Source organism: Carassius carassius, chromosome 33 (genome assembly GCF_963082965.1).
Source record: "Carassius carassius chromosome 33, fCarCar2.1, whole genome shotgun sequence".
In the NCBI taxonomy this organism is placed as follows: domain Eukaryota; kingdom Metazoa; phylum Chordata; class Actinopteri; order Cypriniformes; family Cyprinidae; genus Carassius; species Carassius carassius.
Window position 1 is genome coordinate 515,001 of NC_081787.1, and position 21,785 is coordinate 536,785.

Below are 21,785 nucleotides of genomic sequence, written 5' to 3' on the forward strand. Positions count from 1 at the left end.
AGATCAAATATCTGCCAGTGAGGTCAGGGAAATAATCTGGTTTTTACTTTGGATCAAGTTTATTTATTCTGACTCCACTGAGAGATATTTGTTCATGTTTAAAGCATGAACTCACTTCATTTAGATGCATTTTCCAGTTTAGTTTAATACAGTTTTCAGAAAACAACACTTAATATCTGTGCTCAGATTTAGTCAAGATGCTCAAGTCTCAATATGAACTAGACACTCACTTTATAGCTCTAAACTCTAACTAGAGGCATTTATGCTCCTCATACTTTGTGCATTAATTGTTGGCTATTATATTTCAGTAAGTCTTATCTTTACAATAAACCACCACATAAATGGATGAAAGACACTTTTAGAATAAAAGATTGTTTCAATGGAAAAGAAAATGACAGATTAATCAGTATTTTGTCTTGTTTTTCAGTAAAATATTTATAAGTGTACAAGTTAAATACTTGTTTTCAGAACAAAAACCTTAAATTATATTTATTTTTGTTACCTCAGTGGCAATTGTTTTATTTTATAAATCTATCAACACTTTGTTAAGATTTATAGTTAAAACAATTTGTCACAAATACACATAATTTACATAATTTTTAAACAGTCATATTGTCTTATGCAATTAATGCAATAAATGTCTCTGCTGCTTGATGCCAGGGTTATTATAGTTTTTAAAAAATAATAAAAGGAAAAAGACAAACACAAAAATGGTAACCCTGTGTGTGTGTTAGAAAATACTCTAGTTGTCCGTTTACTTTGTTTGTTCAGCCACACTGTTAACTATCTGCCCGACATGTTAGGAGTTCAACCACAGTTTAGTGTTTTGTCCTAACTCTAACATAATAATGAGAAGAATAGTGTGCAGGTGAACTGGAGAATATCATCTGTGTCCGTTTAAACTTTCTCCACACCTTCAGCGCAGCACAATCCAGGCCTGATTTCAGATCACTTTCAGCTGCAGTTCGGAGTAAACAAACCTCACGCGAGAAACATAGCACAGCATTACACTTAACCCTTGAGTGCCTCACAGAGTTCCTTCAGTCATTCACAGGAACACGGAGCAGCTCTTTTCCCACGTCGCTGTTTCACACAAACATCGCTAAAAACTCAGGTGTACAAACTATTTTCACTCACATATTGCTAATGGATTTCACAAATAATTACAAAGAAATGGCAAGACTTAAATTGTGTTATACATAGCATAAACTGTAAAAAAAAAAAAAAAGAAAATTACGGTAAAAAATGGCAGCTGCGGTTGCTGGAATTCTACGATAAAAAATACAGTAACAACATTTTAGGTTCTACTGTTTTAACTTAAATTTACAGTTAAATACCGTAATTTCATTAACTGATATCATGGTAATATACCAACCTATTAAAGTGCTGAAATCAGTTTTGTACCTTTGTAACACACTGATAACCACAGAGTCATTCACACAAGCACTAAACACTATCATAGCGGGACACATTCAACTGAAATATGCAATAAACATTCATTTAACAACATTATATGTAACATACAATCCTAATAAACGTAACAGATAAGAAAAAACTAAGAAGAAACATAGCTATTTCAAAGAAAAAACATCAAATTCAAACAACATTTAAAATGCAACGCAGAGAATTCTTGGGAATGTCATTTTACATTGTAAATTTTACCCTGTAAATTTTACAGGATCTTACCGTTAACCATTTAACCGGTTTGTGCTGTAGCAATTTCACAGTTTTTTACCGTTAAAATCACAGTAATTTTTTTACAGTGTTACAACTTCACCTATGTCCACTTTAGAAGCCTGCTGTAAGTGATGCCAGTTTAACTTTAAACCACACGCCTCGTCTCCAAATCCTGCCCAAACACAAACAGTGACAGGTGTGACGCTCAGGCCTATACACAGATACTGAGCCCAGAGAGAGACGGAAACCCTCGTCCTCCCACCATTAAACCAGAAAATAGAGAAAGGAGTAAAGAGGAAGAAGAGAGAGACGGCTAATCAGCCTTAAATCAGTCATATGAGAGAAACCACACGCAACACAGCAGCAGACAGACAGAAATAAGAGTAAGACGTCCCAGAGAGAGAGACAACACCAGAAACGTCCTGTGGCGTTACTATAGAACAACAGCAATGCTATTATATCCAATCATACTGAATGATTAGCATATAATAATAATAATAATAATATAAAGAAGAGTTAAGCTGAGGACAGACGTGACTTTACCAATTTTATCCCATAGGCAAATGAAATATATCCATATATATTAAATATACATAAAAACATACATAAAACCTTTTAGAAAATGGAACAAAATCAGAAGCAACCTTTTTATTAGATATCATTCATCCTATCGTTTTATAGATGTTTTCTTCTTTTAAGCATCAACCTGCATTATGTTATGTTAAGTTTGTAAGATTTCTCAATTTAAAGATGTTTTAATGGCAAACAAGAGCAGTACTTGTTAAGAAAACAAGTTAAAACATTTTGCGTTGGAACTGTGAATCCCAATATTCACTCCAACACACACTATATGACTATTCAAACTATTCTTCTATTGTTAAACACACAGACACACATTCCTAAAAAAACTGAACAGAAAACAGAAAACTCAAAATATGGCTACGTATGTACACACACACACACACACACACACACACACACAGAGTTTGAGCAGGTCTAATGTCACACACATCTGCTTCATTGTCACTGTTGTATGGTATGATCTTCACATCACATGAACGCTTTCCTTAAACCTCAGATGAGTAATTTCAGCTCACCGTTGTCTGACACAAGTGATGACACCCCCTCACAAGGCAAAGCAAAGCAAAGCAAACTGTTTTGGCTTTAATTACGCTCACTCTCTGTCTCTCGGCATGGAGAGCAACGCCTCTCGAAAAGCTATTTTCAAAACTCTAACGCAAAGCACATTTCATCACAGCACCAAAGAACGAGGGAAAAAAATCCACTTTATAAACGCGAATCATCAAGCCTGTAATAATATAACATTTTCGGTTCCAGTTGAAATTTCCAAAACACACACACATATATAGAATCACATTTGTTTTTCATTTAAGCAGAGGCCTGCGCACACAAACCCACAAGCTCAGTGTAGAATTTCATCTGGTTCCTGCAGCCGAGAGTTTAACTCTATCCCTCGAGGGAGAGTTTAGCGGGAGCAACGCAGATGCGTCGCAGTGTACCAACTGAACGTGAGGATTAAGTTTCACTTTTAGAGATTCCTCCTCTTACCCGGCTCAGCCACCTCTGAAAGGAAATTTCTATTCACTGAGACTTAGAGGGTCAGCTGATTTTAATGGTCACTTATTGCCTATTCAGGCAATGCTGGTGGCACAAAGCAGGGTTTCACGGACCACCCTGCTCCGACATCGCCTGAGGCATTCAAACCCGGCTAATTCCTCTGCTTACTCGGCGGGGGACAGGTATCTGAGACCCACACATGGATCTCCCCCACTCATTTCCCTTTTACCCTGCATTTCCTTGGCCAGAAAATTATTACAATAATAAAGAAACAAACAATTCCATCCTGTGGTGTCGTGTTATTAATATCTGCAATCATGCTGTCTGGGCGTCTGATTTGTTGAATTTGTCGCTGCTGATAAGAGAGATTAGTTCGCTCGCAGCAGGAATACAAAGCAGCACATTTTACCCAGGGTTCCCCTCTCTCTGCCTCAGCAACTCAGAGCACAGCGAGCGCTACACTCTGAGATTAAGACGTATGCTCTCTCTGAGCTGAAACAATACAGCTAGCCTGCCAAAAAACAAAGCCCACATTCTCAAGTGCAAAGCAATTTATACTTAATACAACCCAGATCGTCTAAAAAAGATCGCGGGTTGGGGGGGTTTGGGGAACAAGTAGGAACTTTAGTAATGCACGTACGGATATCCAACACTCTTTAGTTTGGATATTCTCGCTTAGGTTTTTCCACCACATTCACACAAATGACTTCAGCACATGTTTCAGAATATGTTCCCTTAGATTTCCTTTCACACAATATGCAAGAGCCATCAAAATCACTGACACCTCCCCCCCAATAAAAGAAACGTGATTACTCACCTCAGCATGTTGCGTTCTGGGCTGGCTGGCCTCGGCTTCGATGGCGTACACGTCTATCAAGTAGAGGTCCGAGCCTTGCTCCCTGTCCAGTTCTGCAGCTGTTTGGATCATCCCAGAGTGGCGGCCAATGGTGAAAAGCCGGCCTGCGGCCTTCCCTCCGCTCCGGACTGAAACAATAAAAAACTCCACCTTGGTGCCGGTGCCACGTGGACTGGAAGCATCCAAAGAGATGACATTGGTTCCAGGCGGTTGGCCCTCCTTTAGAATAGTGATGTATTTGGGTTGGGAGAAGACCGGGCCATCTGAACCCTGAAGGATGATGGTCAGCTCCGTCCGTGAGGTCTTGCGGTCCGTGCCGTGATCTGTAGCAGATACGGTCAGACTGTAGATGAGTTTTGAGGGAAGGAGCTGAGTGGCGAGTCTGATATCTCCACTGTAGCGGTCCATGATGAATGTGTCCGAATCTCCTCTTACGAGTTCATACTCCACCTCTCCGTTGGCACCCTCATCAGGGTCAAAAGCCACTACTGTTGTCAGAATAGAACCGATTACTATGTTAGATTCAGCCACTAGGGCGTTCTGGGAGATAAATAATGGCACATTGTCATTTTGGTCCGTCACCCATATGGTAACGTTTTTCAGAGCAAAACGGCGGAACTCGACTGGCACGGCCTGGTCCGTTGCTTTGAGGGTCAGTTCAAAAAGGTTGGAAAACTCTCTGTCAATCTCCTTGTTCGTGTAGATAACTCCAGATGCGGGGTCAATGCGGAAATGACCTCCTCTAGGAGTCTGCATGACGATGGAGTACTCCAGCTGGCCGTTGATGTCAGCATCCGTGTCGTGAGCTGTTATAGTCATGACGGAGGTGGAGAGCGGGAGGTTTTCAGGGATGGACTTAAAAATGTCACCTGCTGTAAATACAGGAGGGTTGTCATTAAAATCTCTCACTTGAATGATGACCGGAATGGAGGAAGATCTGGGCGGCCTCCCGCTGTCTTTGGCTGTGATATTGAGTTTGTATATGGACTGCGTTTCGTAATCCAGTTTTTTTACCAGGAAAATGCTGCCAGTGTTGGGACTGATGCTAAAAGTGCCATGGTTGTTTGTGGCAGAGATGCTGTATGTGATGTCGGCATTGGATCCAGAGTCAGAGTCTGTGGCGGTTACAGAGGCGACCAGCTCTCCAATCCGCATGTTCTCCAGCACATCCACTGTGAGAGTTGATTTGTGAAATGATGGAGAGTTATCGTTATCATCTAGGACACTTATGCTCAACACACATGTGGATGACAGAGGCACAATCCCAGAATCTTCTGTTATAATTTTGAGGGAGTAAAAGGGTGTTGTCTCATAGTCTAGTTTTCCCACTAGAGTAACTTGACCTGAAGTGCTGTCAATGCTAAACTGTTTCTCCTCATTTCCCTCCATGATGTCGTAGCGAACGAGGCCATTTTTATTTTCATCTACATCTGAGGCAGACACTCGGAGCAGCTGCGTCATGTTCTGGGCGGATTCTGAGATAGAGGCCTGGTAAATGTCTTTGGTGAATTTCGGCGGATTGTCGTTGATGTCCTGTATGTACACTTGAACTTTAGCCTGGTCTTTGAGAGGCTTGGGAAGGCCCTGATCAGAGGATATGACTGTGAAACTGAACACCGCGGCACCTCTCTGTCTCATGAGTGATTCGCGGTCAAGCTGTAGTGTGCTGGTCAACACACCCGAGATGGCGTTCAACTCGAAATTTGGCTGCGGTGTTTCAAAGGAGTAACGTACCTCACTGTTCGGCCCGAAGTCTTTATCCTCAGCGAAAACCAGCCCGACAAAAGAGCCTCGCTCCTGCTCTTCCTTGAAGTGGAACACATAATTAGTGCTGTTGAAAAGCGGACGGTTGTCGTTGACATCGTCGAGAAGAATTGTCACATTAACGCTGGCGCTCAGCGGCTCGACAGCTCTGTCTTTGGCCACCACCAGTAAACTGTACCGTTCTTGTACTTCTCTGTCCAAATCTGCCTTAATATATAACTGCCCATCAGGGAAAATCCCAAAAACGTCATTTGTGTTACCGCTAACGATATCATACACAATTTCCCCATTGAGTCCTGAGTCTTTATCGCTGGCCTCCACCTTAAAAAAACGACTATTTACTGGCTCGGATTCCAGAATGGTGACTTCATAGGAGAGCTGGTCAAAAACTGGCGCGTTGTCATTGACGTCGTACACGCTGATGGTGAGAATGAGGCTGGAGGTGCGCTGAGGGACACCGAGGTCAGAGGCCATGACCTCCACCTGGTAGGAGCTGGTGGTGACTTCTAAGGGGCCAGTGAGGGTGATCAACCCATGTCTTTCGTGGATGTGAAACAAGCCTTTAGGGTTCTGTTTAAGGCTGTATTTGACCATACCATTGGTCCCCTCATCAGGATCCGAAGCTTTAGCCTGGAATATTTGGTGACCGGTGGCCCAGTTCTCCACAGCGCTGACATGCTCAACATTGTGAATGAAATGAGGTGCATTATCATTCAAATCCTTCACTGTGATATTAACTAATGCTTCCCCTGTAACCTCCCCACCCCTTGCAATCACCCTGAGCTGGTAAAACGCCTGCTCTTCTCTGTCTATCAGACCCGAAGCTGTGATCTGCCCTGTGCTGCCTTTGAGAGCAAACAGACCGCGCTGGTCTCCTGATGCGATCAGATAAGTGATATTTGTGTTCAGATCTACTGTGGTGGCCGACACGGTGCCAATAATGGTGTCAATGGCCACATTCTCAAACATAACAAAGCTGTACTCTTTCTGACTGAACACGGGCGGGTTATCTTGTGTGTCTACAACAGTGACTGTGATTATAGCTTGCGTGTTCGAGCGCAATCCACCTCCGTCCGTCGCAGTGACCTGCAGCTGATAAGTGGTTTTCTCTTCTCTATCGAGTGGCACTAGAGTCGTGATTTTACCAGAGTTGCTATTGATGTGAAACTTGTAAGAGTCACCAGCAGTGATGGCGTATTTTACAGTGCCATTGCGGCCAAGGTCAGGGTCAGAAGCTGTTACAGTAGTCACAAATGAGCCAGAGGGCTCATTTTCTTTAATATTGGCAAAATACTGTATGGGGTAAAACACTGGGCTGTTATCATTAACATCCATCAGTGTGATATTGACTTTGCAGATGGAGTAAAGGGGGGGCATGCCTGCATCTGTGGCTTTGATGTGCAGCAGATAGGAGCCCTCTTCTTCTCTGTCTAACTCTGTGGCTGTACTCAACCGGCCTGATATTGCATCTAACCTGAACTTATTCTGGTTGCTCACAGGGTTTTCTGAGTCAAATGAGAATCGGAGCGTGCCGTTGGCGCCGAGATCTAAATCTGTGGCGGACAGCACCACGAGCTCGGATCCGGCCGGTGAATGCTCGACTAAGGAAATGTGATATGTGCTTTGAGTGAAAGTGGGGACCTGGTCGTTAATGTCGGTGATATTCACTATTAATTTGGTGTAGGAGATTTTCGGCTGCAGGCCTTGGTCTTTGGCACTGATATTCAGCACTATTTGAGAAGCTATTTCCCTATCGAGCTCTGCTGCGCTGGTAACCAAACCGCTGTTCTCACTGATGGCAAACCAGCCCAAACTGTTTCCAGACACCAGTGAGTAGCGGAGATTGGCGTTCTGCCCGGAGTCTCCATCTGTGGCTGAGACCCCTTTAATGTAGCTGCCTTTAGGAATGTCCTCGCTGATGTCTACTCTATACACAGCTTCCTGAAATATGGGCGGATGGTCATTAATATCATTCACAAATATAACCAGACTTGCAAAAGAGGAGCGAGCGACAGGCCTGCCGTTATCTGACACTGAAACGGTGAGGTTGTAGGAGGAGATTCGCTCTCGGTCGAGCACACTGGCTACTTTGATTAAGCTCAGATTAGGAACGGGCGAACTGTGGACATCAAAATGTCTCTGTTCGTTTCCGCCAAGTATAGAAACGGAAATATTACCATTAGCTGTGGACGAATCTGAATCGGAAACTGTCAATAATGCCACTACGGTGCCCACCTGTGCATTCTCATCTACTGAAGCGAATTTGGACGTGGTAGGGAAGTATCGAAATTTAACTACGGGGTCATTGTCATTCACATCAAGCAGTTTTATAGTTGCTTCTGACCTGCCTGAGAGAGAGGGGACGCCGTTGTCTACTGCATGGATAGTGAGGGAATACTCTTTCCTGGTCTCATAATCCAACCCCTCCTTTATAATCACAGTCCCAGCCTTAGGGTCAATCTGAAAAGGAGTTCCTTCATCTAAAAAATATGTTATATCAGCATTTGCACCCTCGTCCAGATCTGTGGCTGTTATTTGGAGAACACTAGAGCCAGTGGCAGCGTCCTCAAACACACTGGTCTGGTAATGATCCTGGTCAAAAGCAGGCGGGTTGTCATTTATATCCTGAATGGTGACGTTTACCTGCAGAAACCCAAACTTTTTAGGCTCTCCTTTGTCTTCCACTTGGATGAGGAGTTGATAGGAGGGGGTTAATTCTCTGTCCAGTCCTCCTGTGGAGACCAAGTGCAGAAAAGCGCCCTCTCCGCTCGGATTGACGGTGATATCCAAGCGAAACTTCCGCTGCTCGTTCCCGCTGACGATTCGGTAGGTGGTGTGATCCACTCCGTTACTCCCGATGTCCGCGTCTGTCGCGGTGTCCAGAATCACCTGACGCCCGCTGCTCGCGTCTTCTTTGAACGACACGACGATCGACGCGTCAGGAAACACCGGCGCGTTGTCGTTAATATCCAAAACCACGATGCGCACCTCGGTGGGGTAAGTGGGCTGACTGGACAGAACCACCACATTGATGATGTTACTAGGCAGAAATTCTCTGTCGATCACGGAGGACGTGTAGATAACGCCCGTCGTGGCGTTGATGGAAAAAAGTTTGTGGTGTTCGCTGAATCTGTAAGTAAAAGAGGGTTTGGTGTCGATGGTGCCCACATATGTGCCCAGCGGCTGCTCCTCCAGAACCTCAAACTCCTGCCGAACTTGACTGGATAAAGAGAGCCGCGATAAAGTCCATAAAACGAATAAAATAAGATGCAAAGTGTCCAAAGATCTACCTGAGAGCGCCATGATCACTGATCCAGTCAGGGTTTCTCCGAGCTTGATACATTCACCTCAGATCTGCAACATTGTATCCAAAAAAAAAAAAAAGAAAAAAAAAAGCGGCGATCAATCGAAATGTATCCAAAGCGCGCTGTCCGCTTCAAAGAAACTTGAGGTGAAGTTCCTCTACAGAGTTCATAGAGAGCTGTAGATCCACGGGGATATCCTTAAAATCCGTTTTAGGGAGGAGAAAGGGTTCACTCGCTGTAAAATCCTGTCAGAAAGCATCCAGCAAAACTTCGCGTTCTTCTCATGATGATGATGATGATGGAGTTTCCATTGTGAGGAAAAGGAAAGTTCGCTACGATCAAATCCTCAGATGAGTGTTTTTCCTCCAGGAAATAAAGCAGCTCTAATGTTCTCCCTGTGATTCTGATACGGGATGTCCCGCGGAATAACGGTGACCAAACTTCACTTTACTGCCCTGACAGAGAACAAAAGCCCGAGTTGAGAAAACTCCCGCCCTCCTGGCCTGCCATTGGCTGTCCTTGCATGGCCCCGCCCCTCTCTGGCACACAGTTCTATTGTAAAGTCATTGACTCGGCTGCTGATTGGATGAGGCGTATGTCAATCATCGCGTGGACTGAATATTATAACAGAGCTGTGCTCCAGGTATTGAGTGTACCGTTATGTGCCCACAATAACACCAGCCGCTCATTAACATGCCTGCCTTCTTTTTCCACTCTTCATAAGTGTGACACATTTGTGTATATTTTCAGCATATTTGTGAATGTTGCATGAAATGTATCACAATAATTATGTTTATATTAATAACAACGTTTTTGTGTGCAAAGTTTGTTGAAATAAAAAGATTTCTGTTCTGTCTGCAGATTTTAAATAGTTTTTATGTGTGTGTTTTTTATTATTAGTCAAATCACGCTTTTTTTTTTACATTTGCTGGAGAACCAAATGATTTAGCATATTAAGTTTAAGTTTGTTTTATAAAATAAAATAATGTGATTATACTTAAAACAAGAAGAAAAAATGTAATGTTTAAAAGGGAAATTATGTAGCATATAAAAAGGGAAAACACGATTATTTTCAAATTTTTACAGAAAACACGACTTTATTCCTCATCCTGTAACATTTGTTAAATTAATCTTGATTTAGGAATGTTTAAACATTTTACTGAGAAACCAGACAAAATACTGAGAAAGAAAAGCTTTTATAAGAGAAAGAAAATATTTATTTATATAGGATATTTATTTTAACGGCAGTGTGTCTGAAGTTTCTCGTGTTCTGTAGGGAAATGTCTTGAGTTTTATCAGTTTTTTTTAACAATTTCAGATGCAACAGTTTATCACTGAACGCTTATATGCATATATATACAAGTCCATAGCGCCACCTAGCGGTCATATACAGTACCTCTGACGAAACCAAGCGGTCAGAACAGCTTAATTTCCTTTATTGGTTAAATAAGCCTTCAGTTTCGCATGACCCAGTTCTTGTCAGGAGGATAGATCTGGTTTGGATCGGTTGGTCAGACAGGATTCAGTGAAGCTGATTATCTGCAGTCTCTCAGCCTCCTTCACTAATCTCTGTGTTCGTTATTCTGTTTGTGCTGATCTTTTAATTGGGCCCGATGCCTTGATGTTTGTTTCCTCTTTAATTAAATACGTCTGCTGGCTCTGATGAGGCTAATTTGAGCGCATTAATGCAGCATTGATGCTCCAGTGACCCACTTCAGGAACAGACGAGCACACATCGCCTCGGAAGACTTCGAGACTGCACTGATCTGAAGAACAACTTTTAATTGATTTAAAATAAGAAATTAGGCCGCTTTGGGAAGAACTAACCACTCGTGCAAACATGCTGAAAGAAATGTCCTCCTGTCTTTCTTTCCGGGGCTAGTTGTCACATCATTTAGTTTTTTACATCTAGTTCAAAACTGTGATATATTCAATTCATTAAAATGTTTTATGTATTCAGCTTTATTGCCAAGTGTGCACAGACAACAAGAGAAAAATGTGTAAAAACAGACATTAAACAGTATTGAATGTACAGATGTGCTATAGAGAAATTAGGCAGGAGAATGTGGAGAGATGTAAGATATATTATATCAGTATTTATGCTATAACAGCAAGAATTCATACTTTAATCAAATGCAATATATTATTATTATTATTATTTGTGCTGCATAAATATACTGATTTTGCTTATATATATATATATATATATATGATTTTTAATCACAGGATCTCATTATGAAAACTGATTTATTTATTATTAATGAAAACTATTTTATTTGCTCATTTTTTATTTTGTAAATTTACTTATTCATTAATTTCTTTATTTATTCAGAAAACTATATTTATTTATTAATACAAATTGTTTGATTTTGGATTTTATTTACTTATTTATTTATTCAGAAATATTATAATTATACAAATATGATTTTATTAGAATATAATAATTATTATTAATATTTATGAAGACTATTTTATTAACTTGTTAATTTATTTATTATGAAACTGTATTTATTAGACAAATAGTTTGTTTGGATTTTCATTTATTGATTTTATTTACTATTTATTCTGAGATTATAATAATATGATATTATTGTTAGATTATTATTATTATTATTATTATTATTTATAAAACTCAAACTTATTTTCTCAAAAGAAAGTGACTAACCCCATCCTGAAATATTTTCTCTGTAGTGTGAAGTGTGACAACATGCCCCGCTCTTAAATGTTTAGTTCACAACACATCAGTCCTCAGTCTGTGAAACACAAGCCCAGTGCTGTGTGTGTGTGTGTGTGTGTGTGTGTGTGTGTGTGTGTGTGTGTGTGTGTGTGTGTGTGTGTGTGAGGAGTGTTATATGAGCGACTGTGTTTGCTTAACATGCACTCAGACTTTAAATCGTCCTTTTAATTTCCCCTGGATTTTCCCTCTTTCTCTCTGAATGTTCCTCTGTGTTTCTCAGGAAACACAGTTTGATCAGCACGTGTGTGAGAGTCTGGGCTGCTGATATACTGACATGACGCTGAATAAAACACTAACTGTACTCGACCACAGAGAGACTGTGTTCACAGAGACAGGAGTGTTCAGTCACTCACTATCAGCTCCATCTGAGTCTCCAGTGTCTTCTACATGTGAGTAAAGGAAACCAACACAAGACAGATCAACCTAGAACACTTGAGCTGAATATACATCAAAACCTATGGCATCGTGCTACTTCTGTCAGTGGGGTCAAATAAATAAGCAAGACCTAGATAACATAAGATTGTTTTTCTTTTAATTATTATCTCTAAACATCTCTTTTCTAGACAAGTATGGAAACTGTCCAAAGTTAATCCTAAATCAGTGAAAACTCTATCTCTGTATTCATGCTATGTGTCCTCTTCAGGGGAATGTATCTGTGTATACTTTCTTTCTTTCTTTTTCCTTCTATGTTTTGTTTTTATAGTTGTACTGTCTTGATTGTTTGATGTTTTGTACTGTTTAATAATAGAAGATAAAGGATTGTCGAACCCGATCTGAATCAAATGACTCGCGATTCGCGATCCGATTAGAGCGCTTCGAAACAGTGAATCATTTTGCGACAATTTTTTTTTTTATCTGATTCGGAGTTTTGGAAAGCTCGGTTTCACCCATCACTTCAAGCTTTTTAAGCAATGTAGTAATACGAAAATAAATGTCTCCTTTTAATTGGTTTAGGCTATTGAATCGCTTGAACTGAATAATCGGAAATCACAAGTTTGAATCAATCGGAGCGGTTCCAGCGTAAGTGATTCACTCAATTGAATCGGTTCCTCTGTTCCTTCTTTTTCTTCTTCAGTCATGTTTACACGACACTGTCAGCACTATTACAGGCTTAACTCGCTAGTTTTATAACATTAACTAAAATACTCGAAAAAAATAAATAAAAATAAAATAAATATGATAAATATCTAGAACATATTGCGGTGATTTAACCAGGTAACTGCTAACTAGTGAAACGCTCCATTAACACGAGCTGCAGCTCAGAACACATGTTGGATGGAAACATTGTGCATTAGGATCGAGTTCGTAGCTGAACTGACTATATTTGAAATAGTTTGACTCTACAATTCAGTTGAAAATCATCTGAAAGCTTTGTTTTTTCACCATTGAAGTGAATGTTAAATTTACCAGTAGGCTATATATTATAATACATATTTTAGAAATGATTGTTGTATCTGTTGTAGTCTGTATAGAGTGATAGTCAAATGGACCCCAAACAGGTGAAATGTGTTGAGTTGATTGAGAATGATTCAGTTGAGTCGTGTGTTCGGTTCAGTGCTCATGAATCAGTGATCTGCTGTTTGTCAGATGTTCAGTGATGTCTGTTGAGTCTCTCCTCCACAACTGAAAATATAGGATTACTCTAAACGTGTCTTTAACTGTGGGCTGTTCAGCACATGAGATGTAATTGTCTGTTTTCCTGCAGAAAGCTGAACTCTAGTGTCTGATGTTTCTGGATCAGTTTTTGGTAAAGGTGATTTCTTGCATGATGGCTCGCAGAACAGCGCCGCCTGCTGACACAAAATAAATATTTTCAGTGTGAAACAGTTCGACAGTTGTCTACTGAGAAAAAAAATTAAGTATAAAATAACCAGTAATTTAAAATCTTAACTATAGACTATAATAGTTTATGTAGAATACTAAAATAACACTGCTCTGTAAAACGCTTTCACAGTTTTGTTATTGTATTTAATAATGATTAAATGGCTCGGGTGCTAGAGGAGTTAACTCTGTAACAGTGAGTATTTAACATCATTGTTACAAGTAAGTTTACCTACAGTACTTTCAACATTTTGTTTATTTTTAATTATGAACTAACATATATAAGTAAGACGGTTTTAATATAAAAATGTAATTGCATTTTTTGTCACACTTCTGATTACGCTCACAATTTCAAGTTTGTCTTGCACTTGTGAGTTTATATCTCACATTTATATAAAATATATAAAAACAGTCCAAAAAGTTGTGCAACATAGACTTGAAATAAAATGTGAGAAAAAAAGATGAGAATAAAAAAAAGAAATTGTGAAATATAAACTCAGAATTATGAAAAAGTTACAATTGTGACAAAAAAGTCAGAATTTTTACAAAAGAGTAAAAAAAGTTACAATCATGAGAATGAAATCAGAATGGACAGAAACACAGTCAAAACTGTGAGATATAAACTCATAATTGCAAACAAAAGTCAGAATTGTGACAAATTATTTTCTATGGTGTGGTGGAAACTAGCTTTCATAGTTTGCTGATTTTATTGTTTTATTATTATTATTATTATTTTCCTTTTCTCATCTTCCCAACAACATGCACTGAATTAGAGAAGCACCAGAGGACACCACTGACTAACATATGAACATCATCTCTTATTCTGTCTCTTATGAGTTGATCAGACTAACACTAAACATGCTAAGGGTGTATTTCTACAGGAGAAGCTCATCTCTACACAAGTGTGTGTATCTGCTGTCTGCTCCAGCTAATCTGAGATGAGACTGAATATGATCTCACACATGATCTGAGAGGAATGTGCTGTCGAGGAGAGAGAACCATAGAGAGACATAGACACAGAGGGGAGTTTTCTTTGATTTATATCCCTAAATGCTGCTAACTGTCATGAAGGCTGTGAGAGAGAGTGAATGTGTTCATGAACGAGCCCCAGGCGCTTCATTTACTCTCTTTGACTTACTTTTAACATCGCTGTCGTATCAGATCCACCAATGAAATCTCAGCCAGGTTTCCTCAGATTCTGACACACAAACTCCTGCAAGATCCTTTCAGCAGTTAAAGATGATATTGAACTACTCACAGAGTTTACACAGATCACGTCTCAGACAGTTAATTATCTACTTTCTTTAACCTTCTAAGAAAGAAAACATGTCATAATCAAAGGTGTAAAATATTTTGGACAAAAAAAAGGCTTATCCATGTACACAAAAAAAGAGAGAAATTGTTAGTAAAGACTCAGAAATTGTTAGTAATTTTCACAATCAATTACAAAGAAACAGCAAGTAGATTCAAGATTTTTGTTTTCGTCACATACACGATTATATAGAGCATATAACCAGCAGTGAAATGAGAGTCAGGTCTTCTCCATGGACAGTGCAATTATTACAGAATACAAAACAGAGGAAAATATACATTAATATAGGTATGAAAGAATGAAATAAAAGTAAACAGTAAAAATAAAAAAAGAATAAAATATAAAAAATATATATACTGTAGAATTAAATAGAGAATATAAAATAAAATGTGCATGAAAGTATACTGTAGTCTTAAATATTAAGATACACAGGAATGTAAAAGAGCCGAATGTTCAAACAGGTTGTGACACTGCAATATGAGGAAGAGAATGATGAATATCTTTCTCATTAAGTGATTATTAAGTGAAGACATTTAGATGTTAAGAGGCTTTGCCATCAGGCTACAGAGGCGCTTACCAGAAGGCAGCAAAGTGAAAAGACAGTTACTGGGGTGGATGGAGTCTGATGATTTTAACAGCTCTGCTTTTGCAGTGTTTGAGGTAGATGTCCTGCAGAGAGGGGAGAGCAGACCCGGAGATACACTCAGCTAAACGCACAACTATGCAGGGCTTTGCAGTCTTGAATGGAGCTGTTCCCGTACCACACTGAGATACAATGAGTCAATACACTTTCTATGGCCCCTGAATAGAAAGTTTTCAGGATTGCTGGTGAGATGCTGAATTTTCTCAGCTGTCGCAGATGGTACAGTCTTTGCCTGGCTTTATTAACCTGTGTTTGAATGTGTGAAGTCCAAGTCAGGTCCTCTGAGAGGTTTTTTTACCAAGGTACTTGAAGCTGCTCACCCTCTCCACGGGTGTCCTGCTGATCATAAGAGGAGTATAGGGCTACTGCGGTCTCTTCCTGAAGTCCACAATCAGTTCTTTAGTTTTGCTCACATTCAGAGAGAGACAACTGTCTTGGCACCATGAATGTAAGTTTCTCTACCTCATCCAAGTATGTGGTCTCATTATTGTTGGAAATGAACTGGCCTACTTTCACAACTTGAGGTCTGCAGGTGAGGAAGTCTTGAATCCAGTCTCAGAGTGAAGAGTTTAGACTGAGGTCTATGAGTTTAGAAGCAAGCTTGATGGGGACTATAGTACTGAAAGCTGAGCTATAGTCGATAAATAGCAGCCTTACATAATTCCCGTTGTTGCCATCAATGTGTGTGAGAGAAGAGTGCAAGATGTGAGAGATGGCATCTTCAGTGGATCTGTTGAGGCGATCTGAAGAGGGTCTAAAGTATCCGGGATGGAGGAGCAAATGTAGTTCTTTACCAATGGATTTAACTGAAGTAATGCATTCACTTAAACATAAAATATTGAGGAGGAATAACTGAAACAGTATTACCTTGTAAAATGATCATCTTTGAAAAAACATTTTGTGCAGTGTACATTTACTGCAAAATACTGTGCAAATATTTTTAATGTAAAAAGTATTAATTACCATTTAATGTGAAAAAAAAAGTAACACTAGGGGTCACTAGGGGAAGTCGTGGCCTAATGGTTAGAGAGTCGGACTCCCAATCGAAAGGTTGTGAGTTTGAGTCCCGGGCCGGCAGGAATTGTGGGTGGGGGGAGTGCATGTACAGTTCTCTCTCCACCTTCAATACCACGACTTAGGTGCCCTTGAGCAAGGCATCGAACCCCCAACTGCTCCCCGGGCGCCGCAGCATAAATGGCTGCCCACTGCTCCGGGTGTGTGCTCACAGTGTGTGTGTGTGTGTTCACTGCTCTGTGTGTGTGCATTTCGGATGGGTTAAATGCAGAGCACAAATTCTGAGTATGGGTCACCATACTTGTAAAGACATAATTGACATAATTGAGAAAAGGACAGTTGACAATATGCAAGCAAAATCTGCATAGCTGGCCATGCCCAGGTATAAATTGGCCAGCGTGGCATTTTCTCAATCGTGTTGTTCTGAGGAATTTCTCAGCAAAACTCAACTTCTCAAGAGGTGCTTAAGTGATTGAAGTGTATTCCAGGGTTCATAAGAAGGAACTGAACTAGACTAAGTGCATACAATAACATTGCGAAGATTCTTGTGGCAGGATACATCGCAGGCACCATATCACACAGTGATGCAGCTCGTCAGGATGCTCTCGATGGTGTCTCTGTAGAAGGTGCACATGATGGGGGCCAGGTCTCCAAGTAGAGACACTACTGTGATTTCTTGGCCAGTGCTGCGGTGTTTTCAGTCCAGGAGAGGTCCTCTGTGATGTACAAACCCAGGAACTTGGTGCTGCTCACTCTCTCCACAGTTGCACCATTGATGGTCAGAGGAACATGCTGAGTGTGCATTCTTCTGAAGTCAACAACAATCTCCTTCATCTTTTCCACGCTCAGAGAGAGATTGTTGTCACTGCACCACCTGGCCAGGTGGCTCACCTCACTCTAGTGGAGGGTAGATGCGATGTCATCAGTACTTGGACAACTTCTCTTCTCAATCTACATGACGTCATTAGGATCTGTCATTCAGAAGCATGGCTTTGCCTATCACTGCTACGCTGATGACAATCAACTCTACTTCTCATTCCAACCAGATGACCCGACGGTAGTTACTTGCATTGCAGCCTGTCTGAGTGACATTTCTGGCTGGAAGAATGACCATCAGTTTCAGCACAACCTTACTAAGACAAAACTGCTGGTGGTTCCAACTAACCCATCGTTTCTTCACAACTACTCTATACAGCTGGGTTCGCCAAACATAACTCCTTCCAGGACAGCCAGAAACCTAGGAGTTGTGATGGATCATCAGTTAAGCTTCACAAACCATATTGCTATAATGACCCGGTCCTGCAGATTTGCCTTATACAACATTACGAAAATTAGACCCTTCCTGTCAGAGCAAGCCACCCAACATCTTGTCCAAGCTCTTTTTCTCTCCAGACTGGACTATTGTAATGCTCTCCATGATCAATCCTGTACAACTGATCCAGAATGCAGCAGTAAGGGTTGTCTTCAATGAGCCAAAAAAAGCTCATGTTACTCCTCTCCTCATCAGGTTACACTACCTAAACTCACTAGTTTAGTCATATGTGCCCTGCAGAAGCTTGCGTTCTGCAAGTGAACAACGCCTTGTCGTGCCATCCCAAAGAGGTCCAGAAATCACTCTCACAGACCTTTTCCTGGACTGCGCCCAGCTGGTGGAATGACCTCCCAATCTCAATTTGAACAGCTGAGTCTTTACTCATTTTTAAAAAAACGTCTAAAGACTCATCTTTTTCGCCAGCACTTAACCACCTAATACTAGCACTTACCTTTTCATTCCATTCCATTTATTTTCTTGTCTATTATATTCTTGAAAAAAATAACCTGGCTACATGTTCTGTGCTAGACTAACTGAGACTTGTCATGGCACTTGTATGCTGTTGTTGTTCTCTTGTTGGTCAGATTGCTTCTATTTTTCTCATTTGTAAGTCACTTTGGATAAAAGTGTCTGCTGAATGAGTCTGCTAAATGATTAAGTGTAAATGTAAGTGTATCATCGGTTGAGCGGTTTGACCGATATGCAAACCTGAAGGGGTCTGGGGGGGGGGGGGGCAGACTTGATGGTGTGCATGACTAGCCGTTCATAGTACTTCACGAGAATAGGGGGTAATTGCTACTGGACAGTAGTCATTGAAGCAGGATGGAGATGGCTTCTTCGGGACTGGAATGATGGTGGTAGCTTTGAAGCATGTGGGGACAACAGCCTGACTAAGCTAGATGATGAAAATGTCTGTGAAGACTTCAGTGACTTCCACTGCATGGAAGTCACTGAAATCACTGAAGTCACTTCCACTTCCATGTACTGTCTCTCAGTACATGCCTAGGAATGTTGTCAGGACCCGGAGCTTTACTTGCATTGTCTGTGTTCAGCGTCATCACCTGGTCACTGGGAGGAGGTGGAGTCTTCTGTGCATTGGAAGTGTTTTGTGCCTCAAAGTGAGTGAAGAAGGCGTTCAGTTCGTTCAGTTCATTCAGCAGGGAGATGTTGCTGTCTGCGGTGGGGGCTTCTAGTCCGTAATGGTCTGTATCCCATGCCACAGGCTCAGAGTGTCTCTGCTGTCGCTGAATTGATGGGCTATCCTCCTGGAGTACTGTTTCTTAGCCTCACTGATGCCACGGGAAAGGTTGGACCTGGCTGTTCTCAGGCCCACCTCATCTCCAGCTCTGAAGGCAGCGTTTCGCATCTTCAGGAGTCTGTAGACCTCCCCTGTCATCCACGGCTTCTGGTTGGCCCGGAGAGTGATGGTCTTTCTGACTGTTACATCATCAATACCCTTGGTGATGTAGGCAGTGACTGTCTCTGAGTACTCCTGGAGGTGTGTGGTGTTATTGTATGTGACAGCCTGCTTAAACATCAGTCAGTCATCAGTCATTCCAGTCAGTGGTGTCAAAACAGGCCTCTGTTGACCCTTCTTGCCACACTTATATCTGTTTGTGAACTGCTTTGGTAACTTTAATGAGAGGTCTATATGCAGGCATTAGCATGACAGTGATGTGGTCTGAGGCACAGAGGTGGGGGAGGGGAAGGGCATTGTAAGCTCTTCTCTGTGTGGTCTGAACAAGGTCTAAAATGTTCTTACCTCATGTTGGAAAGTTAATGTGTTAGTGTATTTTTGAGAACACACTCTTTAAATCTCCATGGTTGAAATCCCCAGCTATGATGAGAAAAGCATCAGGGTGGGCTGTCTGCTGCTCACTGATGTGCTGGTACAGTTCATTTAGTGCTTCACTCCTATTGTTGTTGTTGGAGCTCAGAGGAAAATAAACAGCAACGAGCAGTATGGCTGAATATTCCCTCGGCAGATAGAACGACCGGCACTTAATAATCATAAACTCCACCAGGGGTGAGCAGTGTTTGCAGACCGCAGCAGCATCGCGGCACCATGCATCATTGATATAAACACAAAGTCCACTTGATAGCATGTCAGCAGATCGAGCAGAATAGCGCAGTCTGGAACCCTGTTACTGAGCCATGTTTCTGTGAAAATAAAAACACAACAGTCGCTTACAGTCCTCTGAGTTGAGCGTAGTAATCGGATGTAGTCCAGTTTATTGTCTGAAGAGTGTACATTAGGCAGTACGATGGTGGGGATAGTTGGCTTGTGTGGGCTGAACCGGTATATCGTGTTCTGGCCAAAAAAGAGGCCTTCCATGTCAACTCTTCGTGCACCCCGGGAAAAAATGTACTGGGGCTGGTTGTGGTTTAGAGTCACGCTCAGCACCCAGAAACCCAGAAATTGTCTACTCGCTAACGTCTGGGACAGAGTTGGGGAGTCCACCCTAACCCGATGCTGTTGGCTGCCAGGGTAAGCACAGCTGCCATTCCAGTGTCTGCCTCAGACTGAAACTCAGCTCCCATGGGGACTGGTTCCACTGAGGCATCTGCTTTAGATGGCTCTAGCCCACCCTTCAATTCTGAGAGTGACACCTCATCTTCTTCACGAGCACCGAATGAAAAAATGAAAAACTCGCAAACTCTTCTGGAAGCTCTAATGGGGGGCACGACACAATTTCTCTCCATGATGCATCACATTTGGTTACACTTTATTATTGCATTTTGAAAGTTCCCACATAGCAAATGTCTTCTTGCCCAGATCCGGGCCACACAATGACTTTTCTCTCGGCCCAAGTACCGCAAAGAATGACGGCCCGGAAGTGGCCCAGAACTGGATTAAAGACTCGGGCCACACATGGGCCATAACCGGCCCGAATCTCATCCAGTTAATTAGCCTTAGCTGGCCCTGAACTGGGCCAAAACAGGTTTTATTATTGGTGACAATTCTCAGCCTTAAGTAAACCAGAATCCCCAAAACTAAGTCACACCTGAGCCTTATATAGCCCAGACCCAACCCAGACAGCAAGCAGTATCAAGCCGAATGGATTTCACATGGGCCAGATGTGGGCCGGATCTGGGCCAACACTATATTGCTGTCTGTGAATTTTTAATATTTCATATTATTACCTTGTATATTACTATGATCACAATTATTCATTTTGTGACATGCTTTAATGTGCACACAATCTATGCCAATAAAGTACATTAAACTCAATAGAAAATCAAACTTAAAACCCACACATCATGTAACTGTGCAATAAAAAATGTATTGCATTAGTTTTTCTATTTATTTTTATAAAGAACAAATCAACCAATACAGAGTGAGTGTATAAAGTATACAGCCTATCAGAGAAACGTAACGGATAGACACATATAACTTAATCGTAATAATTTATTACAAATGTGTCAAAGAGTAGTACCACAGTAGTCCAAATGACGATGCATTGCAGTTGCAGTCCTCTCTGGCAGAATATAATAGTAGTGCGAGGAGCAGGTCATAGCTGAAAATACTATGCCGATCCACTCCCTCAAGACGCGCATTTCTCATTCAAAACACACATCACCGGAAAAACGACATGTCGCAATCTCTGATGAAACCGGCGAGAGCCAATGAGCGTTTGATATCGCTGCCGTAAGACCTGTTGTAAAACTTCTTAACGGCACATTTTTAAATAGTTACTATTTTAAATAGTTACTATTTAACAGAGGAAGGAGATACATATCGCCAAGGAATGCGGTTTGAATTTGG

General features: G+C 41.2%; 1 protein-coding gene across 1 annotated transcript in view; it reads right to left on the bottom strand.

The window, feature by feature from the left end:
* fat4 (FAT atypical cadherin 4) overlaps nucleotides 1-9,178 on the bottom strand; it is a 79,413-nt gene extending 70,235 nt beyond the window's left edge. Inside the window, exon 1 of the mRNA XM_059521222.1 lies at nucleotides 4,073-9,178. Coding sequence (XP_059377205.1) covers nucleotides 4,073-9,178 — 5,106 coding nt within the window. The remainder of the gene's footprint in view (nucleotides 1-4,072) is intronic.
* Nucleotides 9,179-21,785: the final 12,607 nt, after the last annotated feature.